The sequence below is a fragment of the Podarcis filfolensis genome (assembly GCF_964270895.1).
Source record: "Podarcis filfolensis genome assembly, chromosome: 2".
In the NCBI taxonomy this organism is placed as follows: Eukaryota; Metazoa; Chordata; class Lepidosauria; order Squamata; family Lacertidae; genus Podarcis; species Podarcis filfolensis.
The window spans coordinates 49,873,521-49,893,586 of NC_139605.1; the positions used below are offsets into that span (position 1 = coordinate 49,873,521).

Here is a 20,066-nt window from a genome sequence, read left to right on the forward strand (position 1 = left end):
AGTCAAAAGCTGTAAACAACCACCACAATATAACTGCAAATGGTTAATGTTTCAGTCTTACCATCATGGATGTTGCTGAGAACTGAACACTCAGTGTAGCCAAAGTGTGCTTTGAGGAGGTCAGCCCTTTAATAACCTTTGCGCCACAGTGATTTATCTGTTTTTTTTTTAAATCAAAAAGGGAATATAAAGCAAAATGAAGATCATCAGAGAAAAGAAAAATTCCATTTTTTATTACTGTACTACTACAACTACTCCTTTAGTTCTAGCACACCCAGTATAAATCTATCATGTTGGGCTAAAATGAGCACCACAACATATAAACAATAAAAATTGCATTACTCCATAAAAGTTATAACCCAATACTACAAAATACAATATTAAACAGCAAACATCAACCTAAGCGGATAAAGCACTGAAATGAAGTTAATATAGTCCAGGTGTTTGTGTAAATAGCTGGGTCTGTGATGAAAACACCTCAGCCAACAAGGACTGAAACTGATCCCAATTCACCTAAACAGACCGCGCACTGGGCACCATGCCACACACTGCTTCAAATGCAACATCATAGTTCAAGCAGATATGGGCAACTTTTTTCTCTAAGTGCAGGTGGTCAAAAATTCCACTTCACTTCTAAGCCTGATCTCAATAAGCTCTTTATCACTTGGAACAACTTTGCTAGATGACATCTCAAATGCTGCAATGGAGAAAGAAAAATAAGATTTTATTTGCCTCTCAACAACGTGCTTGGTTGGATATTCACTATGTGACTTGTGCTCCCTGCACTCCAGCTGCTGTCTGGCCTTCTGAAAATTAAGGAGGCTTATGGGAGCCATAGCACGGAGAGTGAGTAGGCCAATAAACCCCTCCATCTCCAGGTTAATATTCAAGTAAGCAACTCTATCAGTTCTCAGGACAATTAATGAAGGTTTTGCAATATTTCAAAGCTGGGACCAAAAAACTCGGACATATATTGCATGCACAAAGGCCCAGTTTTGGTTCTTGGCTTCACCAAACACTTTTTCAACTATACCTGTATCTGATGAAGAGATTTAAATATTGATAAGTCAAAAGGCAAAAGATGTTCCTGAATGTTACTGGTTCCCAAAGGTCCACTTGTGCCTGTTATCTAAAGACAAAAATTAAGATATTGCTAAATTAAGTACAAATTATGATGAATAATCCACAAGAGTTTACTGGCAAAAATAAAAAGGCAAATTTTACTGTTCCCAGGACCTATATTCAATGTAATATCATGTGACAACCATCTAAAGATGCAGCACACATATGCAGCTAAAACAACACTGCCACCTTGTGATTATATTTTGTACCATATGGTGTTTGAGTTAAAAGACTCTTCTTCATGGGCAAACAGACTCAATATTTTTAAGGAGTAGATAAAACAATATCCTGTGCTGGCCAATACAATCACTCAAAATATATTGGATCTTCATATATTTTTCTTTGAGGAACTCTTTTCCATTCCTGGTGTTATAAACATTTTAGAACATATTTACCTGCAGATACCAAGAGAAAAACTGGGCAAATATATCAAAGTGACAGTGAAACCAAATATATTTGGTTTGCACACAATTAAACATTTAATGAATGGGCAAAATATAATATCATCTGAAGCAGTTGCATAAGTCATGGCAAGACCACCAATATTTCAATATCCCCAGGTGCTCCTGTCCCTGCATAGGAAATATAGTGAATCAAGGGAAGGTAATTGCAGTGAGGCACTGATCAACGGCCAGACAGGAATACTATGCATTTTGATACTAGAGTTTAAGAGATCTATCATGTACTTTTACAAGGAAATAATGGGCAAGATATGCAGATGAAGAATTGGACATTAAGAAATGGCAATGGATTTGTATTAAGGAACTATCAAGTTTGATTTTTTTTAATATACTTTTTTGTAAAATACTTTGAGGTTTGTTTTTACAACCAAGCAGTATATAAATTTTATGAAAGAAATAATAAATGTACTATCAACACACTTAAAAGAAAAGTATTTTAAAACTCAGAACCGATGGAATTTGACACCATATAGATTGAGCCAGATTTGTCTGTCAGCATGAATAAATTGTTGGGACATATAAAGCAGCATGGGCAGACTTTCTAAATATATTTTGGGACTGTCCTATAATCCAGATTGTTTGGATTACAATCTGGAGCCTAGACAGAAAATGATATATATTACCATTAGAACCAAAGCTGTTACTATTGGGTTATTTAAAGGAATCCATTATTGATGTTGACTTGGAAATGGTAATTCTTCTCCTTACAACTAGCAATACTTGTAAAGAAGCAAACAAGGGGGGAAATATCACTCCACCATTTTCAGAATGGCTTAACATAATATGGAACATAGCAATACTATCCAAATTAAAGTACTGTATTACAGAAGAATGAGTAGAACGATGATGTGTGATGTTTTGGAACAATCTTCAGGACATTATTCAATCTTTGCTTATTGCAATTATCAGCATGTAGAATTTATTTCAAAATAAAAAAATGGAAAAGAACACATTTACCTTTAAATATTTGAGTCTACACGTGAAATCCAGAATGTGACCAAGATCAGTTTTGGCATCTCCATTTGCACATGTTGGCTTTCCCCGACGAAGTTGTTGAGTAATAGCATATAACTGCAAGGGTCTGATATTAAATACCTCACCAGCCATAAGTAACTGCTCTCCTGAGAAACAAAAATAAGAGATTTGGCAAGCATTCACCAATATTACTGGGAGAACAATAAAACAGAAATGCTACAATTTGCCTTATAGATGATTGCAATCTTCTAAGTCTTTTTCCATTTCTGACCAGAATTTGCAAAGTTTAACAGAGATTTCTATATATCATAATAGTACCAAGCTATATATCATAATAGTACCAAGCACCCACTGCATATGTAAGCACTTAGACAAAGTTGAAAAAGCTTTTTAAAACATCTAATTTATTTTAGTTTAGCTGTGTTTAAAGCTGTCCAGGGTCCCCCAGGAGCAGATTCTGAGGGTTATCTTGGGGCTGCAGGGAAGAGGAGAGGAAGGTAAAGTCTCATTGAGCAAGTGCAAATCTGCTAAAACAACACTGGATTTTGCTGTACATCCCTTACTTTTGGCAAGAGCCCCACCTCTGCCAACCAATATAAGATGTGATGTGACACACCACTGTAGAAAAAGAATCACCTAACACACATAAAGTTACTGAGGAAGACAGTTATTATATGTGCTTGATGGCATGTTACATACAAACATGCACATCTGCTTTGGCTAGCTTCAAATCTAACAGCACAGTTCTATATGTGTCAGTTCCGATGACAGCCACAGTGATTTCAATAGATTCACTCCCAGGTATGTCCCTAAATTAGCTATAGAGAAACAGCACACATGCCAAGAATTATATCGTGTTTATTTTTTTTTTTTTTAAATAATTTTTATTACGTTTCTTTTCATAATTTTGACAATTCAATACAATACAGAAAAACCCAAATACAAGAAACAATTTTTGATTTTTTTAACAAAAAAGAAAACCATTGGACTTCCCCACACCTTCCAGATCTGCGTTCTTTGTAGTAGCAATATCAGCAATTTGTTACCTTATTTCAAACCTTGTTGGAACTTTCCATTATTATGTACCCATATTCAGTATATTGTATCTTAACTTTGTTACCTTTTAAAATAAACATAAAATGTTTGATTCACATTGACTTCTTTTCTCATTTGTCATTAATTTTACCATTTGCTTAATCATATTTGCTAAAGCGTAACCTTTCCAAAAACATGCACTGTCTTAAAGTTCATACAGCTTATAGTATTTTTGCAAATAGTCTTTAAATTTTTTCCAATCCGCCTCGACTGATTCTTCATCCAAATCTCGGATTCTGCCGGTCATTTCAGCTAGTTCCATATAGTCCATCAACTGCGTCTGCCATTCCTCCAACGTGGGTAAATCTTGTGTCTTCCAATTCTTTGCGATGAGTATTCTTGCTGCTGTGGTAGCATACATAAACAAAGTTCTATCTTTCTTTGACACTTTCTGGTCTACCATGCCCAGCAGGAAGGCCTCTGGTTTCTTGGGAAAGGTATACTTAAATACCTTTTTCAGTTCATTGTAAATCATTTCCCAGAAGGCCTTCACTTTTGGGCAGGTCCACCAGAGATGAAAAAATGTCCCTTCTGCCTCCTTACATTTCCAACATTTGTTATCAGACAGGTGATATATCTTAGCTAGCTTGACTGGGGTCATGTACCACCGGTATAACATTTTCATAATATTTTCTTTCAGGGCACTACATGCCGTGAATTTTATCCCGTTGTTCCATAACCTTTCCCAGTCTTCAAACATAATGTTATGTCCGACATCCTGTGCCCATTTTATCATGGCAGATTTAACTGTCTCATCCTGTGTATTCCACTTAAGCAGCAAGTTGTACATTCTCGATAATACCTTAGTTTTTGGTTCTAACAATTCTGTCTCCAATTTCGATTTTTCCACTTGGAAACCAACTTTTTTATCCAATTTAAAAACCTCTTGAATTTGAGCATAGTGTAACCAATCTCGCACCTTATTTTTTAGTTTATCCTTACTCTGCAGTTTCCAGTTGTCTCCAATTTTTTCGATTATTTCCCAATATTTCGGCCAATAGGCCTCCATATTGGGTCTTTTTCGAGCCTTGGCCTCCACTGGTGATAGCCACCTCGGGGTTTTACTCTCTAATAAGTCCTTATATTTCATCCAGACTGCAAAAATTGATTTTCTGACAATATGATTTTTGAACAGTTTATGAACCTTAACCTTGTCGTACCATAGATATGCATGCCAACCAAAAGCATTATCAAACCCTTCCAGATCCAGGACATCAGTGTTTTCTAACAAAAACCAATCTTTCAACCAGCAGAAGGCTGCAGATTCATAATATAACCTCAAGTCCGGCAGGGCAAACCCTCCTCTTTCTTTCGAGTCAGTTAGTATTTTAAACTTTATTCGAGGCTTTTTGCCCTGCCAGACAAACCCAGATATATCCTTCTGCCATTTTCCAAAACATTCCACTCTGTCCACGATCTGTAGGGTCTGAAACAAAAATAACATTTTCGGCAATACATTCATCTTTATAGCTGCTATTCGACCCAACAAGGAAAGTTTCAATCTTGACCAAATTTCTAAGTCCTTCTTAATTTCCGACCAACATTTTTCATAATTGTCTTTAAATAAGTTCAAATTTTTGGAAGACAAATAGATCCCTAGGTATTTCACCTTTTTAACCACATTTAATTCTGTTTCTCTCTGAAACCCCTCTGTTTCTGTAGATGTCAAGTTTTTGGCCAAAACCTTAGTCTTTTGTTTGTTCAACTTAAATCCTGCAACCCGACCAAACTCATGAATAAGTTCTAAAACTCTTTTTGTACTGGGTTCTGGCTCCTGTAATGTCAAAACTAAGTCATCTGCAAAAGCTTTCAGTTTATATTGTTTCACTCCGACCTCTATCCCTTGTACCAACCGGTCCTCCCTAATCATGTTCAATAGCACCTCCAGGACTGAAATGAATAAAAGAGGGGATAGAGGGCACCCTTGTCGTGTCCCTTTTTCAATTTTAAATTCCTCCGTCACCACATTGTTCACTATTAATTTAGCTTTCTGTTCTGAATAGATTGCTTCTATTCCATTTTCAAACCCCCGTCCCACTCCCATCCCTTCCAAATTTTTCTTCATAAACTTCCAAGATATATTATCAAATGCTTTCTCCGCATCAATGAAGATTAAAACCGCCCTTGTGTTCCTATTGGTTTGCAATAGTTCCAAAATGTCAATGATGTTTCTGGTATTTCCATATAAATGTCTACCAGGGAGAAAGCCAGCTTGGTCCTTGTGAATTACTTCATTTAAGACCTTTTTAAGTCTGCTTGCTAAAATGTCTGCAAATATTTTGTAATCCACATTCAGGAGTGAGATGGGACGGTAGTTCTTAAGCTGGGTCTTTTCAGATTCTAGCTTGGGTATCAATGTGATGAATGCTTCTTTCCACGTTTCCGGTGCCCTCTTCCCCTCCATGATCTGGTTGCATACCTCCATCAAAGGCTGTGTCAAGTAGTCCTTCAAAGTCTTGTAGTATTTGGAGGTAAGCCCATCCGGGCCTGGAGATTTGCCAAGTTGCATATTCTGAATGGCACCTTCAATTTCCTGTTGAGTTATTTTACAATTCAAGATTGATCTTTTATCTTGGGTTATTTTTGGTAGTCCATTTATCCTTAAAAATTGATCTATCTCCAACTCTTTCTGAGGCCCTTGTGCATAAAGTTCTTTGAAGTATCTGTGGAAGCACTTCCTGATTTCTTCTGGTTTCTGAACCATTCTTCCTTCAATCTCTAGATTTGTCACTGTATTTAACTTTTGTCTTTTTTTCAGCTGCCAAGCTAGCAGCTTTCCACATTTGTTTGCTGATTCAAACGATCTTTGCTTCATCTGTTTGATTTTCCATTCGATCTCTTGATTTATCAGTTTAGAGTATTGTGCTTGATGGAATTTGATTTCTCTCAGCACTTCCTTTGACTTGGGATTGGTTCTCAGTTTCTTCTCACCTTGATATATTTTCTCCAATATTTTATCCTTCTTTCCATTCCAGAGCTTTTTCTTGATTGTATTTTGTTGTATCAGAAACCCTCTCATAACGGCTTTACTTGCGTCCCAGATCATTCTTTTTTCAACTGTAGTGTTCAGGTTGATTTCAAAATAGTCCTTTAACGTTTTTTGGGCCTTTTTCACAATCTCTTGATCTCTTAATAAGGTGTCATTCATTCTCCATCTGAAGGAACCGGTTTGGGTAAGTCTAAGTTCTAGTTTCAAAGCATTGTGGTCGGAGCATGTTTTTGGGCAGATTTCCACCTTTCTAGTCTTGGGTGCCAGCCCTCTAGATGTCCAGATTTGGTCGATCCTTGTCCATGACAGGTGGGCCTCAGAGAAGAAAGTTCCTTCTTTACCTAGGGGGTCTTTTGTCCTCCATATATCAATCAGATCCAAATTGTCAATCAGTTCAAAGAAAGTTTTAGGCAGTCTGCCATCTGATGTTAAGTTTTGATTTTGAGACTTATCCATATGTGTAGATACCACTCCATTCATGTCTCCCATCATTATGATGTTGTTGTAGTCCATATAGTCCAACATGGTCTCATGCAGCTTCTTAAAAAATTCTGATTTCCCGTCATTTGGCGCATATATTCCTAATATCAAAATTTTTTCTCCTTGTGTTTGGATTTCAATCGCCAAGATTCTTCCTTGCTCATCTTTAAATACAAATTTTGGTGCCAGGCTCTCCTTGGCATATATCACCACGCCTCTTTTCTTAACCTTGTCTGATGAAATAAATTCTTGGCCTAGTCTTTTGTTAACTAAGACTTTTCTGTGAAGCCTGGTCACATGGGTTTCTTGTAAACAAATAATGTCCAATTGTTCTTTCTTCAATATGTGAAATATTTTCCTTCTTTTTTCCGGAGAATTTCCGCCATTTATATTCCAACTAAGTAGCTGCAGAGACATCCTGTACTGTTTTGTTACACCTAGAGTGGTGTATCTTCTGGTCCCGAGGGTGTAGGGCCTGCTCCGCCTCCAGGCGGAATCCCAGCTTGTGGTAGAGGACAAAGTGCTGCTGCTTCTTTTTGGAGATCTTCACCGTGATCGTGCAGGAACTTTTGTAAATCCTCTGGTGTTTTTATCTTTACCTTCTTCTGCTTGTAAGTAAATGATAACCCTTGTGGAAACTCCCACCTATAACGAATTGTGTTGATTCTCAGCAGTCTTGCCAGTTCTGAATAAGTGGTTCTCAAGTCCAATAACTGTTTTGGGATGTCTCGGTAAATTTCCACCCTTTTATCTTGTATCACCAATGTATTTGCGAAATGTAGGCCTAATATTTTGTCTCTCTCTTCCCTTGATCTCAAAATTATCAAACAATCTCTGGGTCTGTCCTTCCTTACCAATCTTCCCAGCCGAAAAGCTGACACTATTTTAAAGTCAGTTTCTTCCTTAATGCCCCAGAATTTTGAAAATTCTGTTGTCAAAAATCCAATTAAATCTTCTTGTTCAATTTCTGGGATTGCTCTTAATCTGAGGTTATTCTCACGATTTTTCAATTCCACCATCGAGAGGTAGGCTTGTTGTTCACCAATTTGTTTATGCAAAGGTTTAACTTCACCTCTAACTTCCTCGACCTCTTTTCTAGCTGCCGTTGCAATTTGAACAGCTTCCCCAGCCAAATTACGGTTTTCTTGTGTAGCTCCTTGCAATTTTTCAATTGCTTGTGTATGCTGGGAAACCTGATCTGTCAATTTCTGGATCGAAGATGTAGCTTGGTCAATTTTTGATGATTGGTTGTCAACCTTTTGATTTAAAGCTGCCAACTGCTCCAAGATTTGTTTCAGAACTCCCTCAGATGCTCCTGCTGCCATATCTTCCTCTGCTGGAATTTTAGACTTTTCGGCTTCTGCCTTTTGTACGCCCAGCACAGCTGGAACTGATGATCTGCGTCCCTGAGTCAAAGTTGTTTGTACAAGCTGTGCCTGCTTTTTTTCCTTTTCCTTCTCCTTAGCTTCCTTGGCTTTGGCTGCTCTTGTCTTTCCTGTACCACTCATCAGTCAATGTTCAAGGTCAAATTGTTATTGTCCCATGGGAAAGACAGATCCAATTTAAAAACAATCCAGTGAGAGAGAGTAAACATAAAAAGCTGTTCCCAGGCCTTATATTCCCAAAATCCTCTAGGGGGAGTACCACCAAAGTTTCAAAAAGAAGAAGGCAACTTTTCCGCCATTAAAGTCCCCTGTATGTTAAAAAACAGAAATGCAATAGTCCCAAATGGTAATAAACAAGTCCTGCAGAGTACTTTAAACTTTTAACAAAGTTTCAAAAAGGTGCCTACAATTTGTATCCAGTCCAGCTTGTTAAAGCTCAAAAGCTCAAGGGTATCCATACGTCTGTAAAAGTTTGTAACAATTTGTAACAGTTCCGCAGTTAAACAGTTTCCCCTCCAGCAGCCCGACGATTTGGAATTTAGCTTTGAATGATCTTACTGGGGAGGATCGCTCCAATTTTCCTTTTAAAAAATTGCTCACAAATAAGTCTATCTTTTCTCGTTAACAGTCACTTCTGAAAGTGCATGAAAGTCCCTCTTTAAAACATCCCTTTTCAGCCGCTTTTCGCTTCTCTGATCCCTTGCTTTGATCTTGTAAGCAGCTCCGGGAGGCGGACTTCCTTTTTAACGTCTCCCGGTTACAGCCAAAATTTTTTTCAAGAATTTACTGCCGAATTTAACGTCCTTACTCACGGGTTTGTTGTTTCAGTCGAATCTTTAAAGGAAGAAAGGTCGGCGCTCATCTGCAACAGCTGCGCGGCTTCACTCCCGCAGAAAGAGCGATGAACTCACAGCACCGCTACCCCTCTTTCACTCCGGAGCCCCTTACGGGGTTCCTTTCGCGATTTCGGGGTCGCTCCAGGTGCCCGCCGAGTCCCACGGCCACGAGCTCACTCTGCTCGTGGTTTTTCTTGATGGGTCGTCGCTGTGCCGCAGCGAAACGACCCTTTCCTGCGGAGCCCCTCTTCAGACTAGAAGAGGACCGCCATTACAGTTTCGCGCCGCCTCCGGAAGTCCAAGAATTATATCGTGTTTAGAGGAATTACAGTTTTTTTCAGCACCAATGAAAGATTATTTATTCACTCAAGCCTTTAAAATAACATGTGTTTTTATAATCTGGGCTTTTCAATTTTATGATTAGATTTTTATTGTATGCATGCCAAAAATGAACATTTATTTATGCTGCTCTTGCTGCTTTGTATTTTTAATACCATATTCTATTTTGTGAGTGATCCAGTGAATATATGTTACTGGGTGGTCATACAAAATAAAAAATAAATAAAAAATACCTTTGTGAAAGAGTTCTTCAGCCAATGCAGCTGTGATCCCAATGATTTCCTATAAAGAACAAGCAAATGGAAGAAAAAATCACAACCTTTTCTGCTTGAACATTTTTTTAAAAAACATAAAACAAGATTCAATATATCTTAAAAAATAATACAGAATTAAAATAATCCAAACACTGAGTGATGTTCAGTGCTGGCTGTACTCAGGAAATTAAGTCAATTAAGTGAGAGGCTATTTTATCCCTTATATACCCAGTACATCACAGCACTCTGCAGAAGACATTAGTTCAACTCATTAGCTGCTCGGCCAATAAGGGAGAAAAAGTGTCTGAAATTATTCCCCAGTGGAGATGAAGGCTGTGTGTTCATTTTTCTTTTTTTTTTTTAAATTCTTTTTAATGAACTAAGCTACTGCTGGGAAAAAGATCCACAAGACAGGGAAGAATCTATTTCCTTTTACTGCAGTTCTAATTGCACAAGTTACAACCACTTCATTTCCTCAATGGTACAATAATTAAAACTGCTGTATCAGATGCAGATGGTGTGTATCAATGAACAACTTGAGAGAGGAAGCTATTTCAAAATAGGAAGATTACTTTTGGTAATCTTCCTATTAAAGAAGAAATCCGTGAAGAAGAAAAGAAAGGGAAATACGTAAGGAATGACATTTGTTTCCCTGTGACATTATCCTGATAATCAGTCAATATTTGGAGCTAAATGCAATTAAGAAAATTCAGCAAGAATTTACTATAAATGCATAATCAGAAAATGCTGTATGAAATCATTAAACATCAAAATATGCATCTAATATATAAATGGCAATGAAACGTAATCATTTAGCACCTGTGCCTTAGTCTTCGATGGGACATACTCTGGTCACAGTTCAAATAATATGTAAAAGGGTTTGAAAAAAGACCAACAAATTCTTGTGCTGCAAGATTTTTTAAAAAGGGTGACTACAAATACAGAAGTGAGAATGTAAAGTTATAACATTAAGATAAAGGATTAAGATAAGAATAAAGAGGGAAAGGATTTGCTGAACTAACTAACTGAACTGGAATACAAAAAAGGGAGGTGTGAGGAGGTCAGGGAAACAAGTAAATGAAAGATAAGACATGGAAAGATGGATTTATTTTTAATTGTTTTTATTTTTCTGTACTTTGTATTTTTTGCTTCTTTTTTCTTTCTCTTTCTTATTTTTGTAACTTTTTCTGAAACTTTAATAAATATCATTTAAAAAAAGAGAGAGAAAGTGTGCTGAAAGGTTTTCTGAAACTCAAGCTATGAAAAGCAATAGATGAAAGGCACAAACACCCTAAATTCACACTGGTCATTTCAAGGCATATTTCTGAGAAGACAAGTTGTCAACATAGTGGACTACAATTCTCATCAGCCCCATGCCATTTAAGATAAGAAATTTAAAATAAGAACTGAACTCAGAATATTTGACAATAAACCATAGTGAAGAATGGCAGAATGCAACTTACGTATAAGTGAAAATGTAAGAACTGGGACAATACTTTGGGTGCAGCCAAGGGAAATGTAAGAAGGAGAGTTTGTAGATAGACTTCCAATTCTTTTTGTCTTTTTTCTACCAAACTTTTGGAATTCTTGCCAATAATCTTCTTAGGAGGTAACAGATTCTTATCTATTCTCTTTTCTGAAACAAGCTGCAAGACAAAGAGTTAAGATTGTTCCTAAATGAATCAGAGTTTTCAGAAATTAGCATTTACTGCTTACACTAAAAATTAGGGCCAAACTGAAATAAAATATTTATTTTGTCAGTAATTACCAATATAGTTTTTGAAAACTCAGGGTAATATAAAGTGAGATCTTTTTTAAAAGCTTTTACATACTGCTTTGCATGCCTTCCAAACCAGTTTTTAAAAATGGGGGGACAGGGACGGGGGACGGGACTAAGGTCTCAAAAAAGATTTGTACAATACAAACGGCAACAACGCAAATCAAACAGACAAACAAACAAACTTCCTTAAAGGTCTTGCAGAATAACCGAGATAGTGCCAGGAGAGCAGGTTCTTAATATTGATGAAATGAATAACATTGGCTTGGATCCAGAGAAACCTTGCAGTTGTGAAATAGCACTTCATTTGGGTAAGACTGCTTTGCTGAATTCACCCAACTTCCTGTCCTGCTGCATCCGATCCTATGCTATACCAGAAGATCTGCTGATCTTCAGGAATGGTCTTTGGGGAGAGGAGGGCAAGTCAGAAAAGCTTCACTGCATGAGCAGAGTTCCACTCCAACCTAATTTTTAACATAATGAAGTGAATGCCTTTCTCTTTGGGGGGGCTGGGGGAGAGGTTATAGTCTACATTATGGTTCAACAATTCTGAACTTTAAAGTCAGCAAATGTTCTTCATTAATGAGCTCAGGAACCAAATGATGACATATTACCACTCACAAGGCTCAAACACCACTAAGAATAGGAAACTAGCAGGTACCAGAAATTAAGTAATGACCAGGTTCCTACTATGACCATGTAAACAAATGAACTTGGATTTTCATAAGCAGATCGTTATTTTCCATAGGCAATGGTTAAAAAAACCAAGCAGATTTTACCTAATATAATTTGCTCTCAGTGCAATCCCATACATTTCTACTCATAAGTAAGCCCTACTGTGTTCGATAGAATTTGCTCATGTGTGGGTAGATAACAGCTTACTGGCCCATTAAATGTTAACAATGCCTTGAATCCTATGACTGGTACTCTCTTTTCTTTTCTCTTCTCTTCTCTTCTGTTCTCTTTTCTTCTCTTTTCAGCAACAGCTCTCACTCAATTGTGTGTAGGGGTCTGGATTCTGACTGCCGAATAGCAAGGAGGGAGGTTTTAACTCTTTCTATGTGAAATTTTCATCAACAAAAATTGGGTGTAAGATTCTTGCATTGCTGGGAGTTCAAGTAGATGACCTTCATGGTCCCTTCCAACTCTAGCATTCTGTCACAAAGCCATATGCTGGGGGAGAGGGGAACTCCCTCCCTCTCATGGTGCGGTCTCCCATATGGCTTTCCTTTCTTTTTAAAGAGAATCTCAATGTGGGGTATCTTTTGTTTCTGTGTTTTCACCGCTTTTAATTATTTTATATATAAAATGTATTGAGACACCGGGTTAGAAGAAGAGTAATAAATCAATGATAATAAAACAGTAACAGAGTCATTTCAACAAACATTTTAAATATGAGGATATTTACCTTTTCATGAAGTTCATGGAAGTCACTGTATCGATGTTTGACCACCCACTGATGGTTGCCAATGCTCACTTGAATGATGTACACCTAAATAAAATACAACTCTTAGCTGATAAAGGAACCTAAGATGGCCAATGTTTACACATTCAGAGACACAAAATCCCTCCAGTGTTTGTGTAACATTAAATAAAGGCTGCCAGTTAGGTTCTGAGCTTCTGCACATCCCAAGAATACCTAAACCCGTGCAAGTACAGCATACTGAGACACAAAGCAGACGCCCGTTACCAGCAATATTCGGGTACCAGTTACTGGTTTAATTTGAAGAACACACACACATCTTCCTTCAGCAAAAATGATATCCTATATCAAGCAAGCCATTGTGATTTGCCAACAAGAAACCAGCACAGTTATGAATCGCAATGCTTCCATCACATTTATGCTGTGCTCCCTGATAAGCTGGACATAATACTGAAAGGACAAGTAAGGCAAGAGGAGCAGACAGAAATAACTGAACAGAGGTAACTGCGACAAGCAGACCTCCCTCTCCTCAAAGCCCTTCTTGCACCAAAAGCATTTGCCTAGTGACAGCCTATTGATATTCTTCAGCCACTAGGAAGTGTCATGAGATACTCTGGGATCTGTATTGCTTTCTATCGAAAACAAGGCCAAGACTGTATCTGGTGTTAGTGACTGAGCTTAGATTTGAGAGATAATGATAAAAACGTTTATCCAAAAAACATATAAAACTTCACATAGTATTACAGCATTGCCAGCATAGTGGAGAGAGATTTGCATTGATTTTGGAAAGGCACACTAGAGTCCAATACCATCTAAGTATTGTTTTTAGAGTAGATTCTTGAATCCTAGAAGTTATAGTTTTTAATGGAGCATTTACCCATATTTGATCCCATTTATGTTCATGAATCTGACATTTAAGGTCATCCTCCCAAGATATGCTAAGATCCTGGGGAGGAACCCATAGCCGGCCTTATTAATAACTGTAAATATTGGATACCTTTAGAATTCAGATATATTGAACATATTTGTCTGTAAGGCAGACAGCTGGGTGGGCCAATATAGGAAATAAAGGGGATGTAGATGGAGCTAAGTGTGAAACCATCTCTTCCATACCCTAAAAGTCAATTGAAAAAAGAGATTGTGTATTTTCCCAATACACACTCAATAAGGATTTTTTAAAAGGCAGAGCATTAACTGAAGGGGTGGTGCAGAATAATTCCATTTGAACCCACAAGATCTCCAGCAAATCAGTAATAATATGCATTATTTGTGCAAGTTGAAAGCATCATAATATAATATAATTTAAGATAATGCACTCCCAATCCTCTTTTGTCTCTAGGATGATACAAAATTTGGAGGGTTGTTCTACTACTAAGTACTGTATTAATAATAAAGGTTACTGATAATTACTTATTCCGTATTTTAATGAAGTAGGATTTTAGGCTTTGTATTCTGTGACCTAACATACAGAGTTTTTGAGCAATACTTTCTCTCTCATCACATCTCTCTTTCCCAAAATTTATATGGATGCTCTCTATTAGAACAAACAATACCGGGTGTTTTTCTAGGAGCATGATATTTAAAGCAGCTTAACATTCTGGCTTGTTGAGAAGTCATTAATTATCATTTCTCAAGTTGTATGTTATGGGAAGGTATAGTTAAGTGGACACTTCCTGCTTTGTTCACAGGAAGGCAAGGCAAAGGAGCTGCATTTAAGTTCATCAGGTTTGGTCATAGTACGGCTTAAGCAGGCAAGATATGATTGTTTGAATGCAGCCTGTATGCTTCATTTCAATTATAGTATAATCATATAATCATGCATTAGTCCCTGCATTAGCAACTAAGGAAGAAGGTTGTGAATCACTAATTCTGAAATGATAACCAGATCTATGATTAGCATTTCCTCTACATTAGTATTTTTAATACTGCATGTTACAAACAAGGCACTACAAGTGTGCTTTAAAATTGCTTCATTTTCAAATCTCATGCAGAACTAAGCATATATTCAGGGTTGTCTCTATCTCATTCACAGCTTGTCCTATTTTAATATCGATATAGGAAATTGATGGGGGTGCAGATTAACATACCATTATGTTGTACTATGTTGATAACATAATTCTATTACTAAAAGAGGCTACCTGATTTTCAGCAATTTTCAGCTCTCACAGGCAAACAACGCTGCAGCGTAAAACCCTGTTGCATGAGTAGACGTCCACTCGTGCAAAGTCTGAATGTAATTCAAATTATCTCCCTCTGATCACACTAAAATGCTTAGTAAAAGTCATTAAGGTGTATATCAGAAAATAATAATAATAATAATAATAATAATAATAATAATAATAATAATAATGCTGCTGCTCAGGACTCAAACATTTTATCATAAAACAAGGGAGTTTTAAAAGCAAAAGTTAGAAAAGTAACAGGATACTGTTTTGCTATATCTACAGTATTCCCCATTTTAAAAACTCAGTCCGAAGTACAAATATTTTTTCCTGCCAATGCATGCAAATAATTTAACTGGCATGAGACATCATTAATGGCGTTTTCACCACATCACTGTCAGAAATCTGTTGGTCTTGGCATTAGTTAGGTGGTTACCTTTATACTCTTAAGCTGGAATCCAATGCATCTTTATCTAGAAGCATGCCTCACTCAACACAGACTTATGTCTAAGGAAACATGTAGGGGACTTAACGTTAAATTAGATTAGATTCATAAATACTGTTTAAAATACTTCACTGATATAGGGAATAGAAAAGTGTGTGTACTCTTGTATTCTGAAGGTTGATGAATACATGCCTATTTCTAGAATGAGACTCCACTACCTGAAATCAATTATTTCCACTGCTTATTTCTATGGAACAATACAAATGAAATAATATGGAGCAACCTAGCTGCGATAGTGGCTGCAATCTACAGAGGCTCCATGTGCATTTGGAGGAGGGGGAACCATGCACACAGCAGGAGGTTTCTTTGAAGTTCTCACTGCAGCAGCTCTGGCTGTTGAGGCAGCAAGCTGTTTTGCAAATTGAACCATGGCAGTAGGAGCTGCTGCAGCAAATACTTCAAAGGAAGCTCAGGCTGTGCACTCAGTTCTTCTCTGTGCACACACTTTTCTGGATTGTGTCTCCAGAATCACAATAATCAGCATGTATTTACACACAAGAGAAGACAGTGTTGTTTTTACATTTCTCACAGCACAATCCTTTTGTAAATGAAGCTTCAAAGCCTGTACACTTCATCATCAATGTCACTTATCTTGCTATTGCTTTGTATTATCTAGTAGTAATCAAAAGATCTGCAGTTACAAAGGGCAATGTTATTACCCAAGTTGATAGGTAAGCTATGTGTTTTGAGCTTGCAGATTTCATTAGGGGCACTAAATACAAAGTAGAGTATATACAAAATCTCCCATAAAAAAACAATTTTGCACATTTTCATTTCAGATTGGATCTTAAAAAGGAAGCTTGGAAAAGGGAATCTTTGCACTGTCTCGTCTGCAGCCCATCCTGAGGATGAAGGAACTCTCCAGAATGGGATGGGGCAGACACAGGGGCTGCAGGGGGAATTACTTTGTCCCCTTACTAAGGCATTGTATCTCCCTTTGATTTCAGGCAGCCTCCCACACCTTCTGGAGCAGCTTTTCAAGGGGTGCAGGAAGCTGTCATGGGGAGATAAGGGTGGGAAAGTCTTCTAAGGGCTTCTTGCTGTTCATAATTCTGAGAAACAAAGAAAAAATACAGGCAGAACCGTGGGCACAATCCAGTCAAAGTTGGGGAGGGGGAGGGGAAGGGGGAATCACTTCATCTGAAATAAGTGCAACTCAAATGTGTTTACCTTCAGCTGTTTAAGAATTCTTAATTTTATTAAGTCCCCCCCATATAACATAACTTAAAAATACATTTTTAATGAGTGCAACCTAATTCCTATGAAGAGATATTAGTGAGTTGTTCAATAAATGGTGAGAATGTGTATTGCCAAGTAGGCTGATGGGAACATATATTTGCATAATATAAATGGGGTTTTGGCTATCCCCAATTGCGCCAAAGCATAGAGAATGTGTCCCTGACTTCCCATAGGGAGGAATGTCAGGCGACCAGGAGGACTTTTGGAACTGCCCTTTTTTTTGGCCTACGGTGTTGGACAGTGGCGTAGCAGGGGGGAGAGGCACCAGGGCAATTGCCCTGGGTTCAAAAATTTATAGAGATGTGCTTCTGAGCACATGCAAAATACTCCTTCCCTCTGAGGCTGCAGCTGCAGCTTCTGCCCTGACCAAAGGCACTCCCTGTCCCAGCTGCCCGCTTCACCTGATCGGGACACCAAACAGGAGCTAGGGTAGGAGAGGCCCTTGTATTCCTCAGCTGTGTGGCGTCTCCTGATGGTGGGAGAGGTGGATGGACGGCGAGACATGAGGCAGTGGCAATGCCCCAACCTGCGGAGGTGTGCACATATATCCTGCACTGCTCCATCTGGCAGCAGCAGCGCCGCATGGAGGCACTGCGATGGCCAACAACTCTGTCCTGCCCACCGCTGGCTTCCTCTGCCCATTGCCCTCAGCCTCGGCAGAGATGCTCCCACTCATTTCAGCCTGCCCTGCAGCAGGGAGGGTCATGTGCCCACTCAACGACAGCCCCGACAGCAGGGCACTCTGTTGCCATGAGTTGTTCTTTGAAACCAAATCCACGCCACCTTTTTCTCCAAGCGTGGAGAAAGGTGCGCAAAAGGGAAGGAGCCACAGAGGTTGTGCAGAGTGCATGCCAATGATGGCAAAGGTTTGCACCATCGGAGTACTCCCATCCCATCAGAAGGGTTACTCTGTGCTCACCATAAACTGAGATGTCAGCAGTTGGTTCCAGATGGTCCCAGTCCCTGAAGAGCAGACTCTTGCATGGTGGGCGAATCACGACCCACGCAGTTTGCATTCTGCTCAGGTTGCGAGCGGGGTTCCGGAACGAATCCCGTCCGCAACCAGAGGTACCACTGTATCTTACGAAAGTGGAGCGCTGCCACACAGTTACTAATTTTTTAGAGGGAAATCTTATTATCCGAGTGAAATTTTTAGAGGGGTAGGCATTAAGTCTGTAGCAGCAGCAGCAGCAGCAGCAGCAGCAGCAGCAACAACAACAACAACAACAACAACAACAACAACAACAACAACAACAACACCCAAAAGGAATCTTGTAGCACCTGAAAGGCTAACCAATTTATTATGGCATATGCTCTTTTGGACTACAGTCTACTTCATCAGTAAACATATTTCTTGTCTATGGTTTTCTTATTATTATCATGAGGTTGCTGTGGTAGGAGACCTACCAGTCTCTCTTCATTTTACATTGGGTAGAACCAGCAAATAAAAGTATTCACTAACAAAACAAGGCGCAAGCCAAAATTAGCACTGTGAGGGGGACTGTTTGCCTAATTTTGGCTGGATTAGTCACTATAATATCATTATCTGCTCTGCACACAGATCAAAAGAATTACATTTTGAAAGTACTTTATCTAGACTGCTTTCTCCCCCTTCTCTTTTATTTTAGCTAGCCTGTGTACTCAAGGGGGAAAATATTTTCAGAACTCTCACACTGCAGTTATATCTCAGCCAAGTATCTCACATTATGTAAATCATTTCCATTATACCCTGATTTTTTTTTACACTTTACGTATTAAAAATGCAATCAACAATGCATGCATCTATGCAGCATTAGAAATGGGACATATATATCACTTTTAAACCAATGTGGTGCCAAGCATTCTCACCCCTTAATACTATTAAAATAGGCATAAACAGGTTTAGAAATCTGTTTTCGCACTACAAAATTCATTGATGAGAATGGCTCAGAGTTCATCTAAGAGAATGGCTTAGCAAAAACAAAACTAGGAGACACACCCATTTTCATTTATGTAACCAAGTAGTTTGAGATGTTTCAATGGTAAGATTCTGGGTTGGCTTCTAAAGCTGTCAGGTAACTGTAATGTACTTGTCCACAAGGACAACTCTATAAAAAGTTATTGGTATTGGTAAGAGCATTACTACAACTAGTGTAATGCAAATCAAAGCATATTCTTTTTCTCTAACCCCACCATTCAAAAAGAGAAGCATTTCATAGTTTTAACAGTTGCGTAAGATTATCATGCACTGAATTTGATCCAGACTGGAAAAATGTCCCTTGCCCATTGCCACATCCCTTCTGCGTATTATTTTAAAAAACAACATACCAAATGTTAGGTCATGTGTTTGGGCCAGTTTCTAAAGGATGCTTTGTATCTGTTTACGGTGAAGTGAGATGGTAGAATAAAATGAAGCTCATACCAGAACTGGTCTTTGATTTGTATTTTAAACCTCAACCTTAAGAGAGACAACAACATCTATGGCCTCCCTCACATGGGTGTTGAAGGATTGGGAGGGCGGGGGATGTAAAACACTAAAAAGCGGAAGAGGGGGCTAATTTCTCACAAAAAAGCACATTTTGCCTCATTTCTCTGGTTCTACAAATGCTAGAAAGATGAGACTCTGGGGACGATGTTTCATGGCTGGAGTGCCTCCCCTGCCCCAACACCACCTTTGCTTTCTCACATGCATCTTATTTCTTTGCTTTCGGAGTTAAGTGTTCCCGCCCAAGGAAATCCAGCCCAAGGAAGAGTTCTGTGTAACTCGGAAGAGCACAAGCATAACACGGACCCGGTGAAGCCTGCAATCGTTTCCCAACAGGGCAATATCGGATCTGGATGCATCAGGAAAGCGTCTCTTTAGCAGGTTTTCTCCGACCCGCTCCCCATTTATCCCCGCATCGTTATCCCCCCTTCCCACGATACAGATACATAGTGCGTGTGTACGTGTACCATGATCAGGAGATTCCCGTCCTTTTCCCCGAGAGAGGGATGAGGGACCCAGGGGAAAGACTTGAACCCTTCCCTTTGAGAAAAAGAAACCCA

General features: G+C 38.6%; 1 protein-coding gene across 1 annotated transcript in view; it reads right to left on the reverse strand.

Annotated features, from left to right (window-relative positions):
* The window catches only part of NISCH (nischarin), a 39,393-nt gene that overhangs the window by 18,813 nt on the left and 514 nt on the right, over positions 1 to 20,066 (reverse strand). The window contains exons 2-7 of the mRNA XM_083603250.1: positions 13,122 to 13,205; positions 11,400 to 11,582; positions 9,916 to 9,964; positions 2,541 to 2,704; positions 1,034 to 1,129; positions 62 to 157 (exon numbers count right to left, since the gene is read on the reverse strand). Of these exons, the coding sequence (XP_083459376.1) occupies positions 62 to 157; positions 1,034 to 1,129; positions 2,541 to 2,704; positions 9,916 to 9,964; positions 11,400 to 11,582; positions 13,122 to 13,205 (672 nt within the window). The remainder of the gene's footprint in view (positions 1 to 61; positions 158 to 1,033; positions 1,130 to 2,540; positions 2,705 to 9,915; positions 9,965 to 11,399; positions 11,583 to 13,121; positions 13,206 to 20,066) is intronic.